Source organism: Ornithodoros turicata, chromosome 7, assembly GCF_037126465.1.
Source record: "Ornithodoros turicata isolate Travis chromosome 7, ASM3712646v1, whole genome shotgun sequence".
Classification (NCBI taxonomy): Eukaryota; Metazoa; Arthropoda; class Arachnida; order Ixodida; family Argasidae; genus Ornithodoros; species Ornithodoros turicata.
In genome coordinates this window covers 18,113,528-18,134,881 of record NC_088207.1, presented here as the reverse complement: position 1 = coordinate 18,134,881, position 21,354 = coordinate 18,113,528, and the positions used below count along the sequence as shown (strand labels likewise).

The 21,354-nt window shown below is 43.7% G+C and overlaps 1 protein-coding gene across 2 annotated transcripts in view; it reads left to right on the top strand.

The window, feature by feature from the left end:
- The window catches only part of LOC135400267 (glutamate carboxypeptidase 2-like), an 80,461-nt gene that overhangs the window by 52,738 nt on the left and 6,369 nt on the right, over positions 1-21,354 (top strand). For both annotated transcript variants that reach the window (XM_064632048.1, XM_064632050.1), the window contains one exon: positions 6,011-6,106. In XM_064632048.1, coding sequence (XP_064488118.1) covers positions 6,011-6,106 — 96 coding nt within the window. The remainder of the gene's footprint in view (positions 1-6,010; positions 6,107-21,354) is intronic.

Genomic DNA, 21,354 nt, shown 5'->3' with positions numbered 1-21,354 from the left:
GCGCTCCCTCGAAAAGCGACTGGCTGCCATGGAGGTCCATCTTCGTCGCACCCAAGCGCGGTGGCCTCCGGCAGGAAGAGGGCGAAGCGACGATGGCAGGCCCGTGTGTGACTATTGTCACAGACGGGGTCACATTTACCGACAATGCCATAAAAGAATGCGAGACGAACAACTGAGCTCGGCTCAGCGAGACCTACCCCCACGAAACTTGCCCGCGGCGGGAAACGGGAACGGCCAGATGTAAGGGGCACGTCTGGCCGCCCTACCGCAACGCTTTCGAAAAATGAACTCTTGAAGTTACCTGTGAATGTACAAGGACACGTTGCAAACTTTATAGTGGACACAGGGTCAGCAGTGAACATTATATCTTCCAATTTTTTATCATCGTTATCTTCTGTGACTGTACAGCCAGCACCGCATGTGTTCATCAAGACTGTCAGTGGTGATTTGGCACAACCAGCAGGACAATGTGTTTTGAATGTGGAATTTTCGAACAGTTTGATTTTTCCCATATCTTTTATCGTTTTGAAGAACTTCCAGTATGACGTTCTGGGGGGAATACCGTTTTGTAGGGACGCTAACGTTGTTATTGACTTTTATAATCGCGAGCTGCATATTAACCAAGAAACCTTTTCTATTAACCTCAGTGAGCGTAATGCAAATTGTGTAAATAAAGTGACGCCCGTATATAATGTTTCCCAAGTGCGTATCGAATCGGGAACGGAAGTGGTTCTGCAAGTAAAGGTTCAAAATGATGGGCTACAACTTGTCGAGTCGTACCCTAAACTGTCCAACGGTTTATCAGTAGCACGTACTATCACGAACGTGCAACAGCAGAAGGGATTCGTTCGCGTTGCAAATTCAACCTCCTCGCCCATCATCATTCACGCCCATAGCAAAATTGGATTGGCCACCTCCATATTGAATACCCAGCTCTGCGTAGTGGCACCCCAAGAAGTAACGCCAAAAGACGACGGAGACATTCGGTTTGGACCCCACGTATCAGCCCAGGATCAAGCCGCGCTACACAGCCTGCTTTCCAAATTCTCCCACCTGTTCACAAGAAAGGACAACCCTATTCGTCGGACGCATTTGGCGGAGCACGCGATAGACACCGGTAATGCGGCGCCCATAAAGCAGCATCCCTATCGTTGCTCTCCCTACGAACGAGAAGTAATCAGGGCTCAGGTGGATGAAATGCTGGCGGACGGTGTCATTCGGGAATCGAACAGCCCGTGGGCTTCTCCGGTGGTCCTAGTGCGAAAACCAAACGGGACGTGGCGTTTCTGCGTCGACTTCCGGAAAGTCAATGCCGTTACGAAGAGGGACGTACACCCGTTGCCGCGTATAGATGACATCCTCGACGTTCTACAAGGCGCCAAGTACTTTACAACCCTAGACTTGACGTCCGGCTATTGGCAGGTCGGTATCCGAGAAGAAGACAAGGAAAAGACAGCTTTCGCTTGTAATGCAGGACTTTTCGAATTTAATGCGGTCCCATTCGGACTGTGCAACGCGCCGGCCACTTTTCAGAGGATGATTAACAAGGCACTTGGTGGTCTCCTTTGGAGAGTGTGCTTGGCGTACCTGGACGACATTGTCATCTTCTCCAAGACGATGGAAGCCCATTTGACGGATCTCGAACAGGTGTTCCGGGCCCTGGATAATGCTAACCTGCGCCTAAAATTAGACAAGTGCAAATTCGCGGAGAAGGAGATCAAATACCTCGGACACGTACTCGACGGGGAACATATTAGACCGGATCCGACCAAGATTGCAGCTATCCAGGAGATACCATCGCCAAAAAACAAGAAACAGGTCCAAAGCTTCCTAGGGATCGGCAACTACTATCGGCGCTTCATCAAAGACTTTGCACGTATTGCCCGACCCCTGACAAACCTCACGAAGAAGGGTGTGCCATTTGCGTGGACAGCCCAGTGCGAAACAGCTATGGCAACGCTTAAGCAACGCCTTGTCTCTCAACCTGTGCTCTGCCACTTCGACCCAACAAAGCCGACGGAAATTCATACGGACGCCTGCGACTATGGTATTGGCGCTGTCCTCGTGCAGAGGGACGGTACCGAAGAACGTGTGATAGCCTACGCCAGCCGTCACCTTAATCGAGCTGAGAGCAACTACAGCACTACGGAAAAGGAGTGCCTTGCTGTTGTGTATGCCTGCCGCCAATTTCGACCATACATATTCGGCAGTTCGTTTACAGTTGTGACCGACCAGTCCAGCCTCACCTGGCTGATGAATGTGAAAAATTCCAACGGACGACTCATCCGTTGGTCCCTGCTCCTTCAAGAATTCAATATCACGCTACGCCATCGAGCAGGTCGAAAGAATAACAACGCCGATGCCTTATCCCGCCTTCCTTATGATCCAGCACCGGAAAGTGATGAATCTGTCCTACCGCTTCTGGTCACGGATCAAGGGAACATTGCGGAGCAGCAGAGAGGAGATCCATTCTTGGCCAGAATAATTCGACATTTGGAAAACCCGGATGACCCGGTTGATCGGAAGGCAAAAAGAACAGCCAGGGCATTCCGGATGGTCGACGGTGTACTCTACCGTAGAGCAAAGAATGAAGAAGAAACGAGGTTCGTGCTCGTTGTTCCCGGGTGCCTACGTCCCGAAATACTTCGAGCTTGCCATGATGATATAACGGCAGCGCATTTGGGTATCAAGCGCACCTGGGAAAAGGTACGAAGCAGATTTTTCTGGCCGAAGATGTTTTCCGACGTTACAAAGTACGTCATGGGATGCAAGGACTGCCAGACACGGAAGGCTCCTCCTCTCAAGCCAGCGGGGTTCCTACAACCCATTCCTCCTGTTTCACGCCCCTTTCAGCAGGTTGGAATGGATTTCCTGGGCCCCTTTACGAAGTCTAGGAACGGTAACCGTTACATCCTTGTGATGACGGATTACCACTCTAAGTTTGCGGAAGCCGTTGCTACGCCGGCAGCCACTGCATCTGAGGCGGCAAAAGGGTTCATCGAGAACATCGTGCTGAGACATGGCGCCCCGGATAAATTAATCACGGACCGTGGGCAGCACTTCGTGGCTACCATGATGAAAGGAATACTCGCGCTGCTGAAGACAAATCACGCGACCACGACGGCCTACCATCCGCAAACAAATGGACTCTGTGAAAGATTCAACAAGACGCTTGTCGATATGATAAGCATGTATGTGTCGTCCAACCATCAGGACTGGGATGAGTTTCTTCCCTATGTGTTGTTCGCCTATAACTCGTCACAGCAGGAGACGACAGGGCACACGCCATTCTTCCTCCTGCACGGATACGAGCCTGCATTTCCTATTGACGTGGCCCTGCAGAACCGTTACAATGAGCCTTCCTCTCAAGATCCGGAAATCATACAACAGCGGCTCCAGCTTGCACGGGAAATCGTCGCTGAAAGAGAGAGAAACGCACAAGAGAAGAACAAGGAGCGCTACGACCAACGTAGACGGGGCCAAAACTTCCAGCCTGGAGACTTCGTCTATGTTTGGTCACCGCCGAGGTCAAAGAAACGGACAACAAAGCTCCTTCATTGCTATCATGGTCCATTCCGCCTCGTCCGGCAAACAGCCGAGAACGACTGGGAAATTGAGAACAGAACCGGTAGGAGAACTGACATTGTTAATGTTTCTCGGCTGAAGCCGTATTACCCGACGTGGGAATTACGGGAAGAATCAGAAGGCAATGAAGCTCCGGAGGAAAACGAAGGTTCCAACCACGGCAATGTAAGCGGCAGTGAGGATGAATCGGGGGATGACGAGTTCTTCAGCGCTAACGACGCGTCGGACGACGAAGCGGATTCCCGACATGCGAATAGCCTTCCGCAAGCGCGCCCAATTGGGAACTCAGATTGCCGACCTCGACGTCACGCGCGACGCACTGAGCGCCCAGACTTTTTATATTATTGAGTATTGGACGTGAGTTATATTGTCGTGCTTGAAGTGTACCTGTCGCTTTATTGTTATTATTACCTGTGAAGAATGCTTACAGTGTAGAATATTGATTTGTACTAAATCTGCTAAGAGTGGGGACAGTCTTTCTCTGTACGGGGAAGATGTCGCGCCATACTAAATTTATACTTATACTTGTGTGGTATTTTTGAGCACCTTTTTAAAAGTACAATTCCAATAACCACATATTCAGACAATTCCACTATCATGACTTACTATATAACTGTTTGCCAATATTATTGCCTAACTCTTTGTTCAACTTTCGCCTTTCCCGCCAACGACTTTCTCCTCCTTTCGTAACTGTAACGCGAAACCACCTTCCGGCGCGCACTCACTCCCCAAGTGTTTGTTTTGTATATATTTAGTTGAATAAAGTGTAGCCTCCGCAGTGGTACCGGACCATGCTCTGGACCTATATAAGCAGCGTCCTGGGCCACTGCCGGGGGTCGTTTGTTGGATCTCTGGAAACTGTCTCGGCCTCTTGTCACTCTGCCTCTCTAGCACCGCTTCCCGCCTTGTGTGAGGACTTGTATCTTCCCTCGGCTGTGGAAGTCGCGAAAGAGGTAAACTCCCCTTCCGGCTGTGGAGGCTAAGTTTTTCCCGCATGTGTTGTGTGGAGCTTCGGCTCCCCTTCCGGCTGTGGATGCTTAGGTTTTCCCGCCTGTGTCGTGTGGAGCCAGTAGGGTTCGGAGCAGACTAGTTCCCAATAGAGCATTCCTAACCGCGACACTACCCCGCAAGTAATGTGAGTTGGGCGCGGTTTCTCGTCAACTTACTCACTGAGTAAGAGCTTACTTGGACACCTAAACGCCTGCCGTAGAAAAATAAATTATATGCCCGTCAACGCACACCTCTGGGAAGACCCCGAAGGTACCGTCGGGGAGTTCACCCGAAAGTGATAGGCACAGAGGGAGGGGTAAATGCCATTCGCCTGTTCGAGAATAAGGTCAGTCTTGTTCTAGTGGAGAAATGTGGCACTTACCAACACGATAATAAAACGAGGGAGACGCTTTGGCAACAAATGAGCTAAAACGTACGGCGGTTATTGGGCGCGGAGCCAAGAGTAAAGATGAGTATAGAGACTGTGCTTACGATTGGAAAAGGGGAACCGCATCAGGGTTGTTTCTACTAAACTTTGAGGGTGGCTATTTTTAGCGGAATCGAAGTGGAATTGCACTGTGAGCTGCGATAGTAAGTCTTGGAATTGATACTGAAGCATAATTTCAACAGCAACTTGTGACCATATGGTGTTTTTTTTGTGTGAACTTTCGTGCAGCAGTGAGAGCTTTAAAGATATCAGAAGGAATAAACTGGTTCCCTCGTTCGACAAAAATTATCTTAACGCACTATCTGAATTGAATTTTATTTCACACATGGTGTGAGAAACTATGGCAAAAAAACCAAGTGGTTTGACAAAGGCCATAGCTTCTCTACATTCGGACAGCAGTGACATAAAATAGACTACATAAACATTATCATAACGGCAAAGCATAATAGGTGAAAAAGCAAGCAAAATACAAGCAAAAGAAAACAACACTAATTACATCAAAGCATAAGCAGTTTTCTAACAAAGAAACAATCTCTTGATGCTGACGTTATTTAACATGGCAATGTTAATGTTTCTGAATGCCCTATCATTCAGTAATAACGGCAGTCGATGTGTGACTGATTGCAGCCCGTATCCAGTCCGACAAAATGGAAGGGTAAATGAAGGGGGGGTCCTAAAACTATATACGCTTTCTGTGTATTGTAAAGAAAAAACACGCAAATTTGAATTCCCCGTTTTGGCCATCCGTGCATACAGCTGTAGTAGGCGGCAATTATACAGTGAGCCCACTCTTAAAATCTCAAATTTGTTAAACAAATGTTCTGCATGATCAGTAGAATTCAATCCCTCAACCATACGCATGACTCTCTTTTGGAGTACATCAAGCTTATGCAAATTGGTTTTTGATGTTGTGCCCCATACAAGGATACAATAACTGAGCTGAGAGAAAAATAAAGAATCTGAATCGCATTATCTGAATGTTCGCAGTCCCATGCGGCTTCGTATAGCGAATGACATCATGATCAAAGTGGAGAAAGCATTCATCTGCCCAGGTGGACTTCCATCGAGGGACATCACTGTCAGGTAAACTGGAATTTCACAACGTGTGCTGGAGTGTTGGGTAGAGGTTGTCTGCAATCAGCAGGAACGTTACCATACCTGTATGATCCAGAACGAATTTCTTCTACGGCACGGACTGCTCAGATAGTTCCACTGAGCAATGTGTTCAAATGAAGCAACATCAGCTGATGAGCATTCCCCAGATATAATCCAAGCATTTGTTGAGCAACAGTGAGAGACACCTGCATGTTTTCTTTCCAAACGTATTTTCTTTTATATATCAAGAACTATAGTATAACAGTAATGGAGGAAGAAAAGGGAGGAGGAGCCCTACTGCACCGAGAAGTGGAGCCGAGATTGGGGGGGGGGGGGGGTCACTCCTACGACGCTATGGCTCACTTTCCTGTTTCGGTTCCATACACCTCTATGGGGACCCCAATGCATAGTTTCGGGATACTTGGAGAGCTGTGGTGGTGGAGCGCCGAAGTAGCCCCCAAAGTGGCGTGTGGAAAGCGGCCTCATTGGGCTGTTCAGGTAACGTGACCTGCCGCGTGGCTCCAAAGAAGCTACAGCTCTTGTCCGATCCTTACGTCCACCGGAAGGGGGGAGAGTAATGCGTTACTTTTGAGTAATGAGTAATGGTGATGAATTATATTCCGCCGGCAAGTAATGAGTAATGGCAGTACATTACATTTTGACTCAGCAATGCAGGGTGCCATTACTCATTACTTTCGTCGAATGTTCACTGCGCTAGGTGAGGGTTGGAAATATCCAGGCTTTTTCAACGCGCTTTTAACAATGAGCTCAGGGCAACAAGGAAAGAGAAGGGCCTTGCCTAGGGAATTCTGCAAGAGTTCAACAGTTGGCGGTGCGTGTTGCAAGTGTCCACATGATGATTTTCTCCTGTACTCATTTGAGGTAAAGGAGAAACGAAACAGAACCATAGCCTCCATGAGGGTAACAAGTGACAAGTTCACTAGTGATTCGCTGTTTTGGTATGGTACCGTGGTTTCTCTTGTGCTGTCAGAGATTGTTAAGTTTTTCTGCCAGGACAGAATTGTCGAGCAGGGTCTAGCGAAAGGGCATCATGGGGCCGGCGGATGAAGACTTGTCCCATTGGTGGACCGAGTTTAGTGCGTATATCGAGCCAGTTAGTCGCGGTGGGAGACATTTTACGGTTTGGTGAAAATTATCGAGATCGCAGCCTAGAATCGCGATATGGGTTCCCGAAAATCAAGAGACTGTTCGTGCAGTACAACACGGAAATTCAGTCATCCGCGTCCGCTGACCGAGTGCTAAGAATGGCGAAAGACGTTCTGTCGCCGAAGTGGGCAAGGCTAGCGGATGACAACTTTGAGCACAAACTCCTACCACGCTGCAAAAAATCTTATATATAGTTATCATCCTTGTTTCTGCAGGGATTTAGTGGCACCGATTTGGGGGCTACTTGGACGCCAGCTGCCTATAACAAAAAGGAAAGAAGAAAAAAAAACAAGGAAGTAAACTCATGCATGACACCTTTGAGGCTTATGCATTAAAACGTAAATGTAATGCAGGACTAATGTCGTTACTCCGTTAAAGTAATGGCATTACTAATGTCACGTCCCACGCTTTTCTCTTCTGTCGCAGATCCGTGAGTCTTAGTCGTAGAGCCGTTGGGGCGCCTCCTTTTCTTCTTTCCTCCATGTTCACAGCATAACAGTTATCACAGCTTGGCGTGTAGGTGCAAGGTGTATATTTGACAAGCAATTCACGAACCCAGGCAGCACACTAACCTTGTCCATTATTGTCGGGACATTGGAACTACTCGTCCTATAAAGAACCCTGTTTACCATTATTCTTCCAATAACTGTTGCAACATAGGAATATTGACCCAAGACTGTCAACAACCGGTCAATATTGACTGGCCATTGGAAAAATGGACGCCATTTAGCTAGCAAACACGCGATATTGGCTGAACAGCAACAACAACAACATTTTTGAGACGATGAATGGGAAGTTTCATTGCCGCGGGCGATACTCTGCCCCATTGCTCGTGGTGATGTGGGGAATGAAATAATCAAGGACTCCGGAAGGTTGCCGAACTGAATTTAACGGAAAACAAGATGGAATGCAGATCACTGATGCTAGGTCACGGGGACGTTAAATTTGACTTCTTCCTTAACGCCTCCCCCCCCCCCCCCGCTCCTGTAAAACATAGTGATAGGCTATGCAGTTTCAGCTTCCAGCCTATATACAATAGCTGAATTGGTCCTGTTATAGCCTTCCCGTCGGCCAGCTTGGTTATACAGGGGCGCACCTTCTTGTACAGGTTGGTGCGTACCTCTTTTGACTCGTCCAAATGGCCACGATATTTGTGAAGAATTTTCCTTGGTGACAAGGACGATGTCTCCAACTTTCGCGCTGTCTGAAGGTCGGCTGACCGCAGACCTGACATGTATTCCTCGATGAAAGATGAAACCTTTCTTCGTCTTTCATCTTTCATCGTTAATTTCTTAGGCAATTTTAGGTTTTGTATGTATTTGTCCCTTCTACGTTGTTCCAGCCTCAGAACATCAGTTCTCTCATGTATTCCTCGGTCCACTTCTTCCAAAATAGAGTAGTCGTGTCCTCTCAATAAGCCCAACGCCTTCGCAGATCTGCGGTAGTTGACGTGTTTTCAGTCGTTGTCCGGAGGAAGCGCTGTGAGACTTTGCCATAGTTCTCTGAAAACGAGTGCCTTAAAGCCTTACTCCACTCGTGTGGAAAGTTATCAAATTCGTGCTAAAATATTGGAGCGCAACTTTTCATTCTTCTTTCATTTCTTCAAACGGTTTATCGTTGAAAGATGAAAGTCACTGAAAAGGTTAGCCAGCTGTAGGGATCGAACCCACATCTTCTGGATTACCGGTCCAGGGCTCTAGATTTTCCAGCCTCAGAACATCAGTTTCCCTCCGGTTTATCGTTGTTGTTTTTGCTACCTCTCTACTGCGAGGGTATACGCAGTCGGTGCCAGAGGGAGAAGCGACTGAGCCTCCCGAACTCATTCGCATGTATTGCCATTTGGTGTGACCCTGTGACATGAAACGAATGGCATTCTATGCGAATGGCATTCGCTGGGAATGACATTCAATTTACCGTGTGACGGGAGGTACAGCGGCCATGCGTTGTCCTATTTGGATTTTCGATCACGCGGCAAAGGTGCCGCAGCCTCAGTGCAGGCGCGAGCTTTCGTTGGGCGACAAACGACACAGTTGTTTGATATCCCTTTTATGACCTAGAGGCTTCTGATGGTCCAGTATTCTTCTCTTATTTTCGCTCAGGTTTCTTGCATCCCTGCATATAAAAGTCTTATGTGGGCGTGATTCACCAAAATCGGAGTAAAGGAATCATACGAAGGAATGATGACGGGGTGCTTTAGATTTTATGAAAATGCCCTATACTGCAGACTGCCTTTCATACGTGAGACACCTTCTTCATGAGATACGCGCACTGAAGGAACTTACGTGCGGCAGGTTGGTATCCAAAAGACTGCTGCTGTGCCACCAGAGCCCAGTAGGATTGGACTGCTTTTTGTTCATCGAATGTCCCTGTTCCGCTTCGATTGAGGTATCCTGCAGTTATGGACTCATGTTATGGACTTATGGACAGTTATGGACTCTGCACCCATGATGTAACGTTACCCGTAGCAACCTGTGCAATGAACTGAGGCGGTCGATTTGTGAAAGTGGGTCTCTGACCCCGGTGTGCCCGAGACAAACAGCGAGACGCTTTTCTTCTTGCTGTACTTGAGGTGAAACTTCTGTAGACATTCGCCATGCAGGGGACCACGCTTCCTTATAGCACAGCTACGCCGGTCCAGCACGGCACAACCACGCTGGACCGTGCCACCAGTGACCGTCTTCCAGTAGACGAAGGTAAGAGGTTACCCAACTAAGAGTGTCTGCGGTGTTCTCACGTCCTGGACAGTGCCTTCATTGACGTGATGGCGTCACTGACCGTATCCCCGTCAGTCTGTTTACTACAAACGGTTTACAGGCTGTTGGAGATTCGCAGATCCAATGCATCGTGATTTCCGATTCAGTCCGTAAAGTTGCCGTTCACTCGGGGAGGGAAAGAGCACTCGCTACGAATTTTAAGAGTCCAGAAGCTATAGAGGAGGGTGTTCATTTTTATCCTTTACAAACAGGGTGTCGGAGCGAACCGAAAACCGAAAAAAAAAACGCTATTTTGGTGCGAACCGGAACGGAATTGAAACCGTATACGTTTTTTTCGCTCAGGAGGAAAACCGAAAAATTTATTTAACGGTTTTCGGTTCAAGAAAAAACCTCGTCGGTTTGGACTACGAATAGGCTAATGAAACTGACGTCGTGTGCTCTGAAGCTGCGTAACGGCTTCTCTATCGGTAATGTCGCGCAACGCGTCCCTTGTCTGAGAGCAGCGAAGTTGAATACATTTAGGTATCCGCGAGGGCAAGCGCGTGCGAAGTGGCGCCTCTTTTGTGGACAGGACACGAAGGAAAGAACACGGAGCCGTCGAGCGCGTTTGTGAGTAAAGGTGTTCCTTGATTTGCGTCATACTCGTGCGGTGGTGCTTGCTGGCTAGGAAGCAGCAACAGACACTCGGATGGGACGCAAAGAAAGCACTTTACGTATGACACTACGACAAACAAGTCCGTCTGTATCATGCGCTTCAAGAAAGGAGAAAGCCTATTTGAACAGACAGTCAACTACAGGAACCAGGAGCTACCAATTTCACAGCTGCCTATTAATATTAAATACTGGCTAACCGGTTAAAACCGGTATGAACCGTTATTTTTTTGCTCCGGAGCAGAACCGGTACCGGACCGTTTATGATACAACCGGAACGAAAACCGGAACGAAAAACGTCTCGGTTCGACACCCTGGTTACAAATTGTTTATAAGAAATCTGTGAGCATCACAGATGTCGTTTTTGCAGTTAAGTCATACATTCCAGGCGGACATCTTCTCGAAGAAAGTACAAAACTACAAGATGACTAATTACGTAACATTCCTTAATTCACTCTTTAATTACGCGATTTACATCCTCCTTGAAAGCCATTCCGTGTTTAACAAATCCTGAAACATGCACGTGCGTTAAAATGGCCATCCCCGAATTTTATTTTGACATGTAAATGAGCCGAAACCGCGGCGACCGGAAAACGCAGGGAGCACAGGGTTCGTTCCACGTCAGAGAGCAACGTGTTTTGGAGCGATCGAGGTGATTGGAGTAGGTGCCGATCTGCTCGCTGGATAAACCGCTTTTCGACCCAGATAATCCTCCGTCGACGTATAGATTATGTTTCGTTCTTGAGGCGCGCTTTTTCAGTTTCCGCTCGTTCCCACACCGAAATTCAGCGATGCATATTTCACGGCGCGCGCTCTTTGCGCATTTTTAAAATGCAATTTTTAAAATTGCATAAAATAAAATCGTGTTCAACGATGGCTGTCTCCCATTCTGCGATTTCGCTTTTGCCCAAAATTCCCTATTTAAAAGAGTTAAGTAATGGATTATAAGAAGATACGAAGGCAGAAAAATAGGCGATGTCAAGTTGCCGGTGATGAGTAGATCAAAGAGTGATATTAAACGGTAGGAGCAACTTATTTATTTACACACGGTAAGACGAAACACGAAAGGCTTGTTACCATATGCGTAAATAAATAAGTTGCCCATTCCGTTTAATATCACTCTTTGGTCTAATTTATTATAGGTAGGGTTCCGCGTTTTCGGCTGTTATTTTTCGGCGGATTCGGCGTATGTTTTTCGATGATTATTGATTTTCACGAAATCGGCGTTTTTCGATGTTCTTCCCGGCGTGTACGTGGCTTACCCGGCAGTTATCGGCGAATAGAAATCACAATGCAATTTCTGCACGACGCTCGTTCAACATGACGTTGTTCGCTGCGGTGTTATGCCTGGCCTGTATGGTTTTCTGATCTGCATCAACAACTTTCTGGGCATGTGCAACAACTTATCTCTGTCGTGTCCTGGAATGTCCCTCTGTATTCGGTGTTTTTCGATTGAAACCGAACGAGGGAAAATTTACCCGGCGTATGTTTTTCGGTGTTTTTCGATTAAAACCGAAAACGCGGATCACTAATTATAGGTAACTAGTCGTCCTGTAGTTACATACTCTCTTCCAGAGGATGTCCGCGTCACCGTAGAACTGTGCTGCTCTCGTAGCTTTTTTTTAAAATAAAAATTATGTAAAGGATAAAAATAAACACCCTGTGTGTGCACCCGTTAGTTCCGGTGTTGGTAGTGACGCCAGCTTCATCGGAGCCACTGTAGTTTGCGCCAGTACAACAGTTGCATCTGAATGTTCGTTCACGTATTCAGAGACCACGTATAGACGGCAGCGCCATAAGCTTGTGTACCGGCATCACTGAATACGCGCATGCTCTTGTTGCTTCAGAGAACGTCATGGAACCAACCAACCCTCGTGGCATCGAAATGCTGCATAGCGTTTGCCTTTCCTCACACCATAAGTGCAATACATGCATCAATTCTTTCGGGAGCGTGTCGTCCAATCCTAACCTTGCAAACTATATGCGTTGAAGCAGTATCTTGGCAGCTACCACATCAGGTGCAACTTGCCCAAAAGGGTCACGCACGCGCGTCACAGTTTGCACTAGGCAGCGCTTAGTGTCCGAACATTTCTCCAGACTCCCACAAGGAGACTTGCTGTGATATTGAATCTCATCTGAATTTATGCCCCAACAAAGCCCAAGAATTTTCCTTGTGGAAGTTTTCGCAGCGGCTGTGCCTTCTGCTTCGAACATTGTCTGTAGCACAGAGCTATTACTAGTCCACATCCCCAACTTCATGGCTGCTTCCTGGAGAACGTCTTTAGGCAGACGATGTTGTTGCTGTTGCTTCATCAGTAGTGTCGGCTCCAACGACAAAGTGATCAACATAAAAGTTACTTTTAAACAACGCCGCTGCCTCAGGACAGGATACCGCTGCGGACTGTAAGTGGTGTCGTTGGGTTGCAGCCAGAAGAAACGACCTGGGTTTTGCACCAAAAGGAACACAACTCATTCGCTATGGCTCCATAGATGGTAACGGTTCGTCGCACCTGTGGAGTTGTTTCGTACCAAAACGCAGCGAATCACGGTACGATTCGTCCAGAACAATTTGCAGAAAAGTTTTCTCGACACCGAATGTAAGTGCTACTGCGCAAGTGCGGAACCTCGGAAGACGCTCAAGTATACGTCCGGGATCAAGTAGAAGCCCTACATTGCAGTTAGCTCTGCAATGTAGGGCTTCGTTAAGAGGGACACGATCCCAGAGGCCTTTGATGAAGCATCAAAAACAATCCGCACCGTGGTGGTCTCACGATCCCTCCGAATGACTGCATGATGCGGCATGTAGTATAACGGCTCCGAAACGACTCCCTGGTCCGGTATTCTCGTATAGTCTGGTCATATTCCTGCATTAGACCGGGATCTGGAACCAACTTATTCGTGATATTCCTGAGTCGTTGGGTCAGTAGTAAAGAGGGTTGTCCAGGCTACAAGCTGTCCACTTTACAAGGTTCCTGCCCCTGAGCCCTGAGCGTATTTTCCCTGCGCGGCGCGTCCCTGCGCGTATTTTTCCCCGTGCGGCGCCAGTGCGGAGGGTTGTCCGCGCGCTTATCGGCGGGGGAGGGCTGCGCGTGCGCTCATCGTAGCGTATTTTTCAGCCTGGGCAGACTTCTTTGGCCATACATGGGCCGACTTCACATATTTTCCGATACAACAGGTGAGCGGTTTACATGCAGAGACATGCAAAGAAGGGTCATACACAAAAAGTACAAGTGAAAATATATTTATTAATGCCAATCAAGTTGCCAATTGTAAAGCCAGTGCTGGGAATTGTGATGCCAATCAGGTGAAGGAGAAAAACCCGACCGAAAAACCTTCACAACCTGTAATAGAAGAAACACAACACACATAATAAAGAACATACTTACTCATTACCAAATTCACATATTCCATATGGATATGACTCAATGGCATTAAAGAGGTATCTCTTATCAAAGTGGGCCAACTTCTTTCCTCATTTTTCAATCTGCGCCGAATTTTTTCGCGACTTTTCCCCGTGCGCGACAGGCGACGCTCGGGTAGAGGGCTGCTGCGGTGGGCGGAGCGTGGCCGGAGGGCTGCGTGAGCGCTTACTTGCTCACATTTTTTCAGCCTGGGCCGACTTCTTTCATCATTTTTCAATCTGTGTCGACTTCAATCGCAATTTTTTTCCCGCTACAGCAGGTGTGCAGTAGGCGATTTACATGCAAAGGATAGCTATACACAAAAGTACGAGTGAAAATATATTTATTAAAGTCATTAGTGTCAGGAATTATATTATGACTCAGTGTGAAGGAGAAAAACTCAATCAAAAAATCTGATACAATAGCATTGAAGGGGTATTTTATTAGTGATAATCACGCAAGTTTTCAATTAAGCAGAAGGAGTAGCACATTTTTAATAAAAGAAGATATTTTTAATCAATACGATTACTATCAAATTAAAAGTTTTATTATAAAAAGTCTAACATGACAACCATAGCGGAGTTTTAATTACAATGTTCTGATATGTAACTTCATGCGCAACAGCTAGTATTCCATTATGACATATTTAATCAAAGAATATATTTTTAATCAATATGATTACAACCAAAATTAAAAGTTTTATTATAAAAAGTCTAACATTATTATACGTGACCACCATACTGGAGCTTTAATTACAAATGCCGATATATGTATGTGAACAGCAGAGAACATGGAAGACCATGGGACACGAACACAAGAGGAAATAAAATCTATAACAATACATTGGTTAATCAAAACAACAGAGGAGGAGACTATCATTTTAACTATCATAAAATCACCCTCGTGACTTCCCCATACAATTTTCATTCTAAGAGACACTTTGTTTTATGAATTCAACACAGAAAATATATTAAAGAATGAACTTCACCACATAGCACGCTCCTAGCCAACAATCAGCTCTAATAATATCTGCCCTGATTTGTTGAAGACGGCAGGCGTACACCTGACAGTTATGAACATTTTCGAGTGCAATAGGGAAGATTATTCCAACATTACACAATTAATGAATTTCTTATTAAGTAAACAGCATAGACATACGGAAATAATGAGAAAAACGATCAACAGCTAATAGAGAACCAAAACAGATCACATAAACAACAGACACATGCAGGAAAATAAATGGAAAAGAATCTATCAAAACGATCAACATGCACGGATGAACAGCAGAGAACCTGGAAGACCATGGGACACGAACACAAGAGGAAATAAAATCTATAACACTACATTGGTTAATCAAACAACAGAGGAGGAGACTATCATTTTAACTATCATAAAATCATCCTCGTGACTTCCCCATACAATTTTCATTCTAAGAGACACTTTGTTTTATGAATTCAACACAGAAAATATATTAAAAAATGAACTTCACCACATAGCACGCTCCTAGCCAACAATCAACTCTAATAATATCTGCCCTGATTTGTTGAAGACGGGAGGCGTACACCTGACAGTTATAAACATTTTCGAGCGCAATAGGGAAGATTATTCAAACATTACACAATTAATCGATTTCTTATTAAGTAAACAGCATAGACATACGGAAATAACGAGAAAAAACGATCAACAGCTAATAGAGAACCAGAACACATCACATAAGCAACAGACACATGCAGGAAAATAAATGAAAAAGAATCTATCAAAACAATCAACATGCACGGATGAATGGCAGAGAAACACTTTGAACAGCACATGATGAATAATTTAATACAGCACAGAGCTAACGCTAAGAAACAATCTAAACGGCGCATCTGCCAACGTGTAAACAACAGACAGGAAAATATTACTGAAACAGATAATAGAGAGCCAAAATCCAACACGTAAACAAGACGTACACAAAGGATAAATAGTTGAAGAACAATCTAACAAAACAAGAAACATGCACGGATGAATAGCAGAGAAACACTCTAAACGGTGCATCTACCAACGGTAAACAACAGACACATGCAGGAAAATAATTGAAAAAGAATCAATCAAAACGATAAACATGCACGAATGAATAGCAGAGAAAGGCTTTGAACGATGCATCTGCCAACATGTAAACAACACACAGGAAAATAATAGCAAACATTACAATTTGAAATAATATATCTTTTGAACTATCATAAAATCAACCTTGCGAGCTAACAATATCCTACTCAGGCACTTACCTTGGCAGAGTTATTCAAACACACACCACAGCTTTACAATAATTACAACCAGACTCGAGACATGGTGGGGTCACTCTCTCCCTCTATGCAGACCGGTGGGGTCACTCTCTCCATCTATACAGCCCAAAAAGCGGGGAGCCTGTTGTCAATCTGCGAGGTGGGGAAATCCTCTCTCTTTTTCAAATTCTTTCCTCCAAAAAGGAAATATTCTTAGGACCGGTGTACAGAGGCGAAATTTTTCATTGATCGCAAATAGACATTGGAATTATTCGATTCTAAAGAACACAATAAGAATTCTGTAAAAAAAAAAATCTAAGAATAGACTTTCTAAGCAAACGAGAAAATATTATCGGTGCAAACAATACTCAACGAGAAACGTTGCATTTAATGTATTTCAGAGCAGACACAACTATTAGGCAATCATTATTCTCAACTCACAAAATATCAATCGAGTGAAAGTCAAGTTTATTCAGTGATAGAAACAATACTAATTCGAAAACGAGAAACAAATTTAATTACATCGTTTGATGTTAACTTTGCAATACACGCAGAAGTCGCAAACAACTCATCTGAAATGCAAATTATATTGTTTGCTACAGCGGAAATCAACGCACACAACATTCCCAACTAGTAGAATATTTTTATTAATATCAATCGAGTGATCATCTGAAACAAAGTCAAAAGCAGTAATTAATTTAGGCAAACATTTTTCGTAATCACACAGCGCAAATATACATCACAGAAACACGTCTTTTTCATTCAGGACCCACTAGTGGAAACGAAGTGAGAGAGTTCCCGTACACATTACGCCCGCAGGGAGTAGGGGAATCCAAACAATGGTCTCGGTATACAAAGCCATAAAATCGCTCCTACAAGTCAAGTGAGGGAAGGAGGGGCTCTAGCGTTGTCTTGTACATAGAATCACTGAGAGCAAACATTTTTCCTTTACACATCACATCTTTTTTTGTAAATTGACTTTCATAATTCTAACGTCAGGTGGAACATTATGAACCAGATAATAAAATTTTCATAAATAAAATTAGCACCAATATGATTTAATTAAATGTCGAGGCGCACTACAAAACAGAACAGACAACTGATATACATTGAAGAGATGGACAGATTTTGTACTCGTTACCATTCGTCATGGGAGGACCTGATAAAAAGTTGCTTCGAAAAGGAGGAGCCGCGAAACGATTCATTTATCGCTGCATTTCAATACGTCCTAGACATGGTCGTATTCGGAGATATGGTGCAAATTATGGAATTCAAGATGCGAGAACTTGTATGCCGAATCTACAATAGTTATAAAAATATTTGCACGTCATCGTCGGAAGGACCACTTGGGCTGATGGTGGAGTTTTTGAGGTTCGCTAACGAAGAGTTGAAATACACTAGACCAAACGTAATTGTAATCATTGCAATGGGCATTGCATTAATCAAGAAAGCAATCAGATCAAATTATCATATACAAGCAGTCTATATCGCACGATTCATTACGGATTTGTTGAAATTACACCTAACGGTTGAAATGGAAAGTACATAAAAACATCTTATCACGTGGTATATTCCACCCTAGAACCTCTACACATTTATTTTATTCTACCAGTCAAGGATGTCAAATGAACAGAAGTTCAATATTGTCGTGCAAGGTCTGATGTATTATCACCTGTTGAAACTCAACAAACATATCAATTGCGATGGACCACCAGACGATTTTCATCTAATACTCTCTTGTACACCATTCAAGAACATTCATACAAAGAAAGGAAGCATCAATAAGAGATTGTGTAAGTTCATCGCGACAAAGTGCAAGTTGTTGAAGCAATACAAACACGGCGACAACATATCACCTGCCTTAATCAACGCTGGATTCAAGCGCCCAATAATCAGAATAAACTACCTGATGTCTTCGGAATTCATCAAGCAAGACAACAAACGAAAACTTCGGAGTTTGGAATAGAACTGTAATTTATCGAAATAAACAAGTGTATAATTGAAATAATAATTGTATTCTTTGTCATCATTCTAATGTATTCTACACAGCGCAACGAAAACAGCTTATGACTAGATTGCTAAGGAGACACTACATACAAGGATCTTCGCATGGAATCAGCGCCGGCAATCAAAGAGATTTTTTTTACACGACCACACTCTATACAACACCGACACCCGAAGGAAAGAATTGTAGAAGAATCGATAATAGAAATTTAGAGGCATGTTACATCAATCTTTGTTTACAAAGAGGATCACTAATATTTTGCGAAAGCTTATTTTACGAATTAAATTGCACAGTGTATATATTTTCTCAGACTATTGGGCAGTTGACAATACTATATTGAAAGGAATCTATTATCAAATGACGCGATGCAAGTGATGGACATGCATGACGCGCTAGCGGAGTCTACAATTCTAATCATCATAACATGCGGCACACAATTCCAATAAGATTTTGGGAGAATCGAATCACGCAACTGTCATCAGAAATACTTAACCAATGAAGATGTGCACTATCCATAAGATATGTAATTATAATAAGTAAATATTCCTTTTGCAAACTTAGCCAAAGCAGCACCCATAAACAGAGCTCCAATTCACAGAATGTACCCAAGGTTTTTAATTAGCCATACTGAAAAACTATGAGTCTGTTCATTATGTCACGACATATAGGCACTACAAATGGGAATGGCATACTTTAATTTTAGGAGATTTTAGCTCATAATGAAACAAAACGCAAACTGCAACACCAAAGGTTCTTGTTTAAATTTTCAAAGTCAAAACTGTATACTATTTCTTACAATTTTTTAATATATAGATTAAAAAGCTGTCTATATAGTCACACATTGTATACAATATATTTGTTTGTACATTAATTGCTAAAATTTATCAGATCACATTCCGGAGCAGTGGTGACTATCGGTAAGTGTTTAATTTGAACTGCTGCCGCAATTTACGAACTGAGTTGTAGAAAGTGTAATTTCACGGCTTTGGCTGGCTCACTTTGATACGCGAAGGTTTTAAGAACTCTTTCACGACGACAAAGAATTTAATCGAGTGTATTGATGTTTTCTATATACTCTATAACGTAATGTGAATTCTCCACGACGTGGATAGTAAAAGTTACGAATATTTTTCGAACAAAATTTACTTAAAACTCGGAGAAAGGGTCACCCGCGTCGACGAACCCGTTTCCGGAAGAAAGCAACACGCTTGCGTGGGATGCCGCGTTAACGCGTTGGGCGCCGAATCGCGTTCGGTTTCGGAAGGGTGTCCGGGAAACGCTGCCCGGCGTGTTGCCGAAACGCATTCGACGACGCGAGTGACCCTTTCTCCGAGTTTTAAGTAAATTTTGTTCGAAAAATATTCGTAACTTTTACTATCCACGTCGTGGAGAATTCACATTACGTTATAGAGTATATAGAAAACATCAATACACTCGATTAAATTCTTTGTCGTCGTGAAAGAGTTCTTAAAACCTTCGCGTATCAAAGTGAGCCAGCCAAAGCCGTGAAATTACACTTTCTACAACTCAGTTCGTAAATTGCGGCAGCAGTTCAAATTAAACACTTACCGATAGTCACCACTGCTCCGGAATGTGATCTGATAAATTTTAGCAATTAATGTACAAACAAATATATTGTATACAATGTGTGACTATATAGACAGCTTTTTAATCTATATATTAAAAAATTGTAAGAAATAGTATACAGTTTTGACTTTGAAAATTTAAACAAGAACCTTTGGTGTTGCAGTTTGCGTTTTGTTTCATTATGAGCTAAAATCTCCTAAAATTAAAGTATGCCATTCCCATTTGTAGTGCCTATATGTCGTGACATAATGAACAGACTCATAGTTTTTCAGTATGGCTAATTAAAAACCTTGGGTACATTCTGTGAATTGGAGCTCTGTTTATGGGTGCTGCTTTGGCTAAGTTTGCAAAAGGAATATTTACTTATTATAATTACATATCTTATGGATAGTGCACATCTTCATTGGTTAAGTATTTCTGATGACAGTTGCGTGATTCGATTCTCCCAAAATCTTATTGGAATTGTGTGCCGCATGTTATGATGATTAGAATTGTAGACTCCGCTAGCGCGTCATGCATGTCCATCACTTGCATCGCGTCATTTGATAATAGATTCCTTTCAATATAGTATTGTCAACTGCCCAATAGTCTGAGAAAATATATACACTGTGCAATTTAATTCGTAAAATAAGCTTTCGCAAAATATTAGTGATCCTCTTTGTAAACAAAGATTGATGTAACATGCCTCTAAATTTCTATTATCGATTCTTCTACAATTCTTTCCTTCGGGTGTCGGTGTTGTATAGAGTGTGGTCGTGTAAAAAAAATCTCTTTGATTGCCGGCGCTGATTCCATGCGAAGATCCTTGTATGTAGTGTCTCCTTAGCAATCTAGTCATAAGCTGTTTTCGTTGCGCTGTGTAGAATACATTAGAATGATGACAAAGAATACAATTATTATTTCAATTATACACTTGTTTATTTCGATAAATTACAGTTCTATTCCAAACTCCGAAGTTTTCGTTTGTTGTCTTGCTTGATGAATTCCGAAGACATCAGGTAGTTTATTCTGATTATTGGGCGCTTGAATCCAGCGTTGATTAAGGCAGGTGATATGTTGTCGCCGTGTTTGTATTGCTTCAACAACTTGCACTTTGTCGCGATGAACTTACACAATCTCTTATTGATGCTTCCTTTCTTTGTATGAATGTTCTTGAATGGTGTACAAGAGAGTATTAGATGAAAATCGTCTGGTGGTCCATCGCAATTGATATGTTTGTTGAGTTTCAACAGGTGATAATACATCAGACCTTGCACGACAATATTGAACTTCTGTTCATTTGACATCCTTGACTGGTAGAATAAAATAAATGTGTAGAGGTTCTAGGGTGGAATATACCACGTGATAAGATGTTTTTATGTACTTTCCATTTCAACCGTTAGGTGTAATTTCAACAAATCCGTAATGAATCGTGCGATATAGACTGCTTGTATATGATAATTTGATC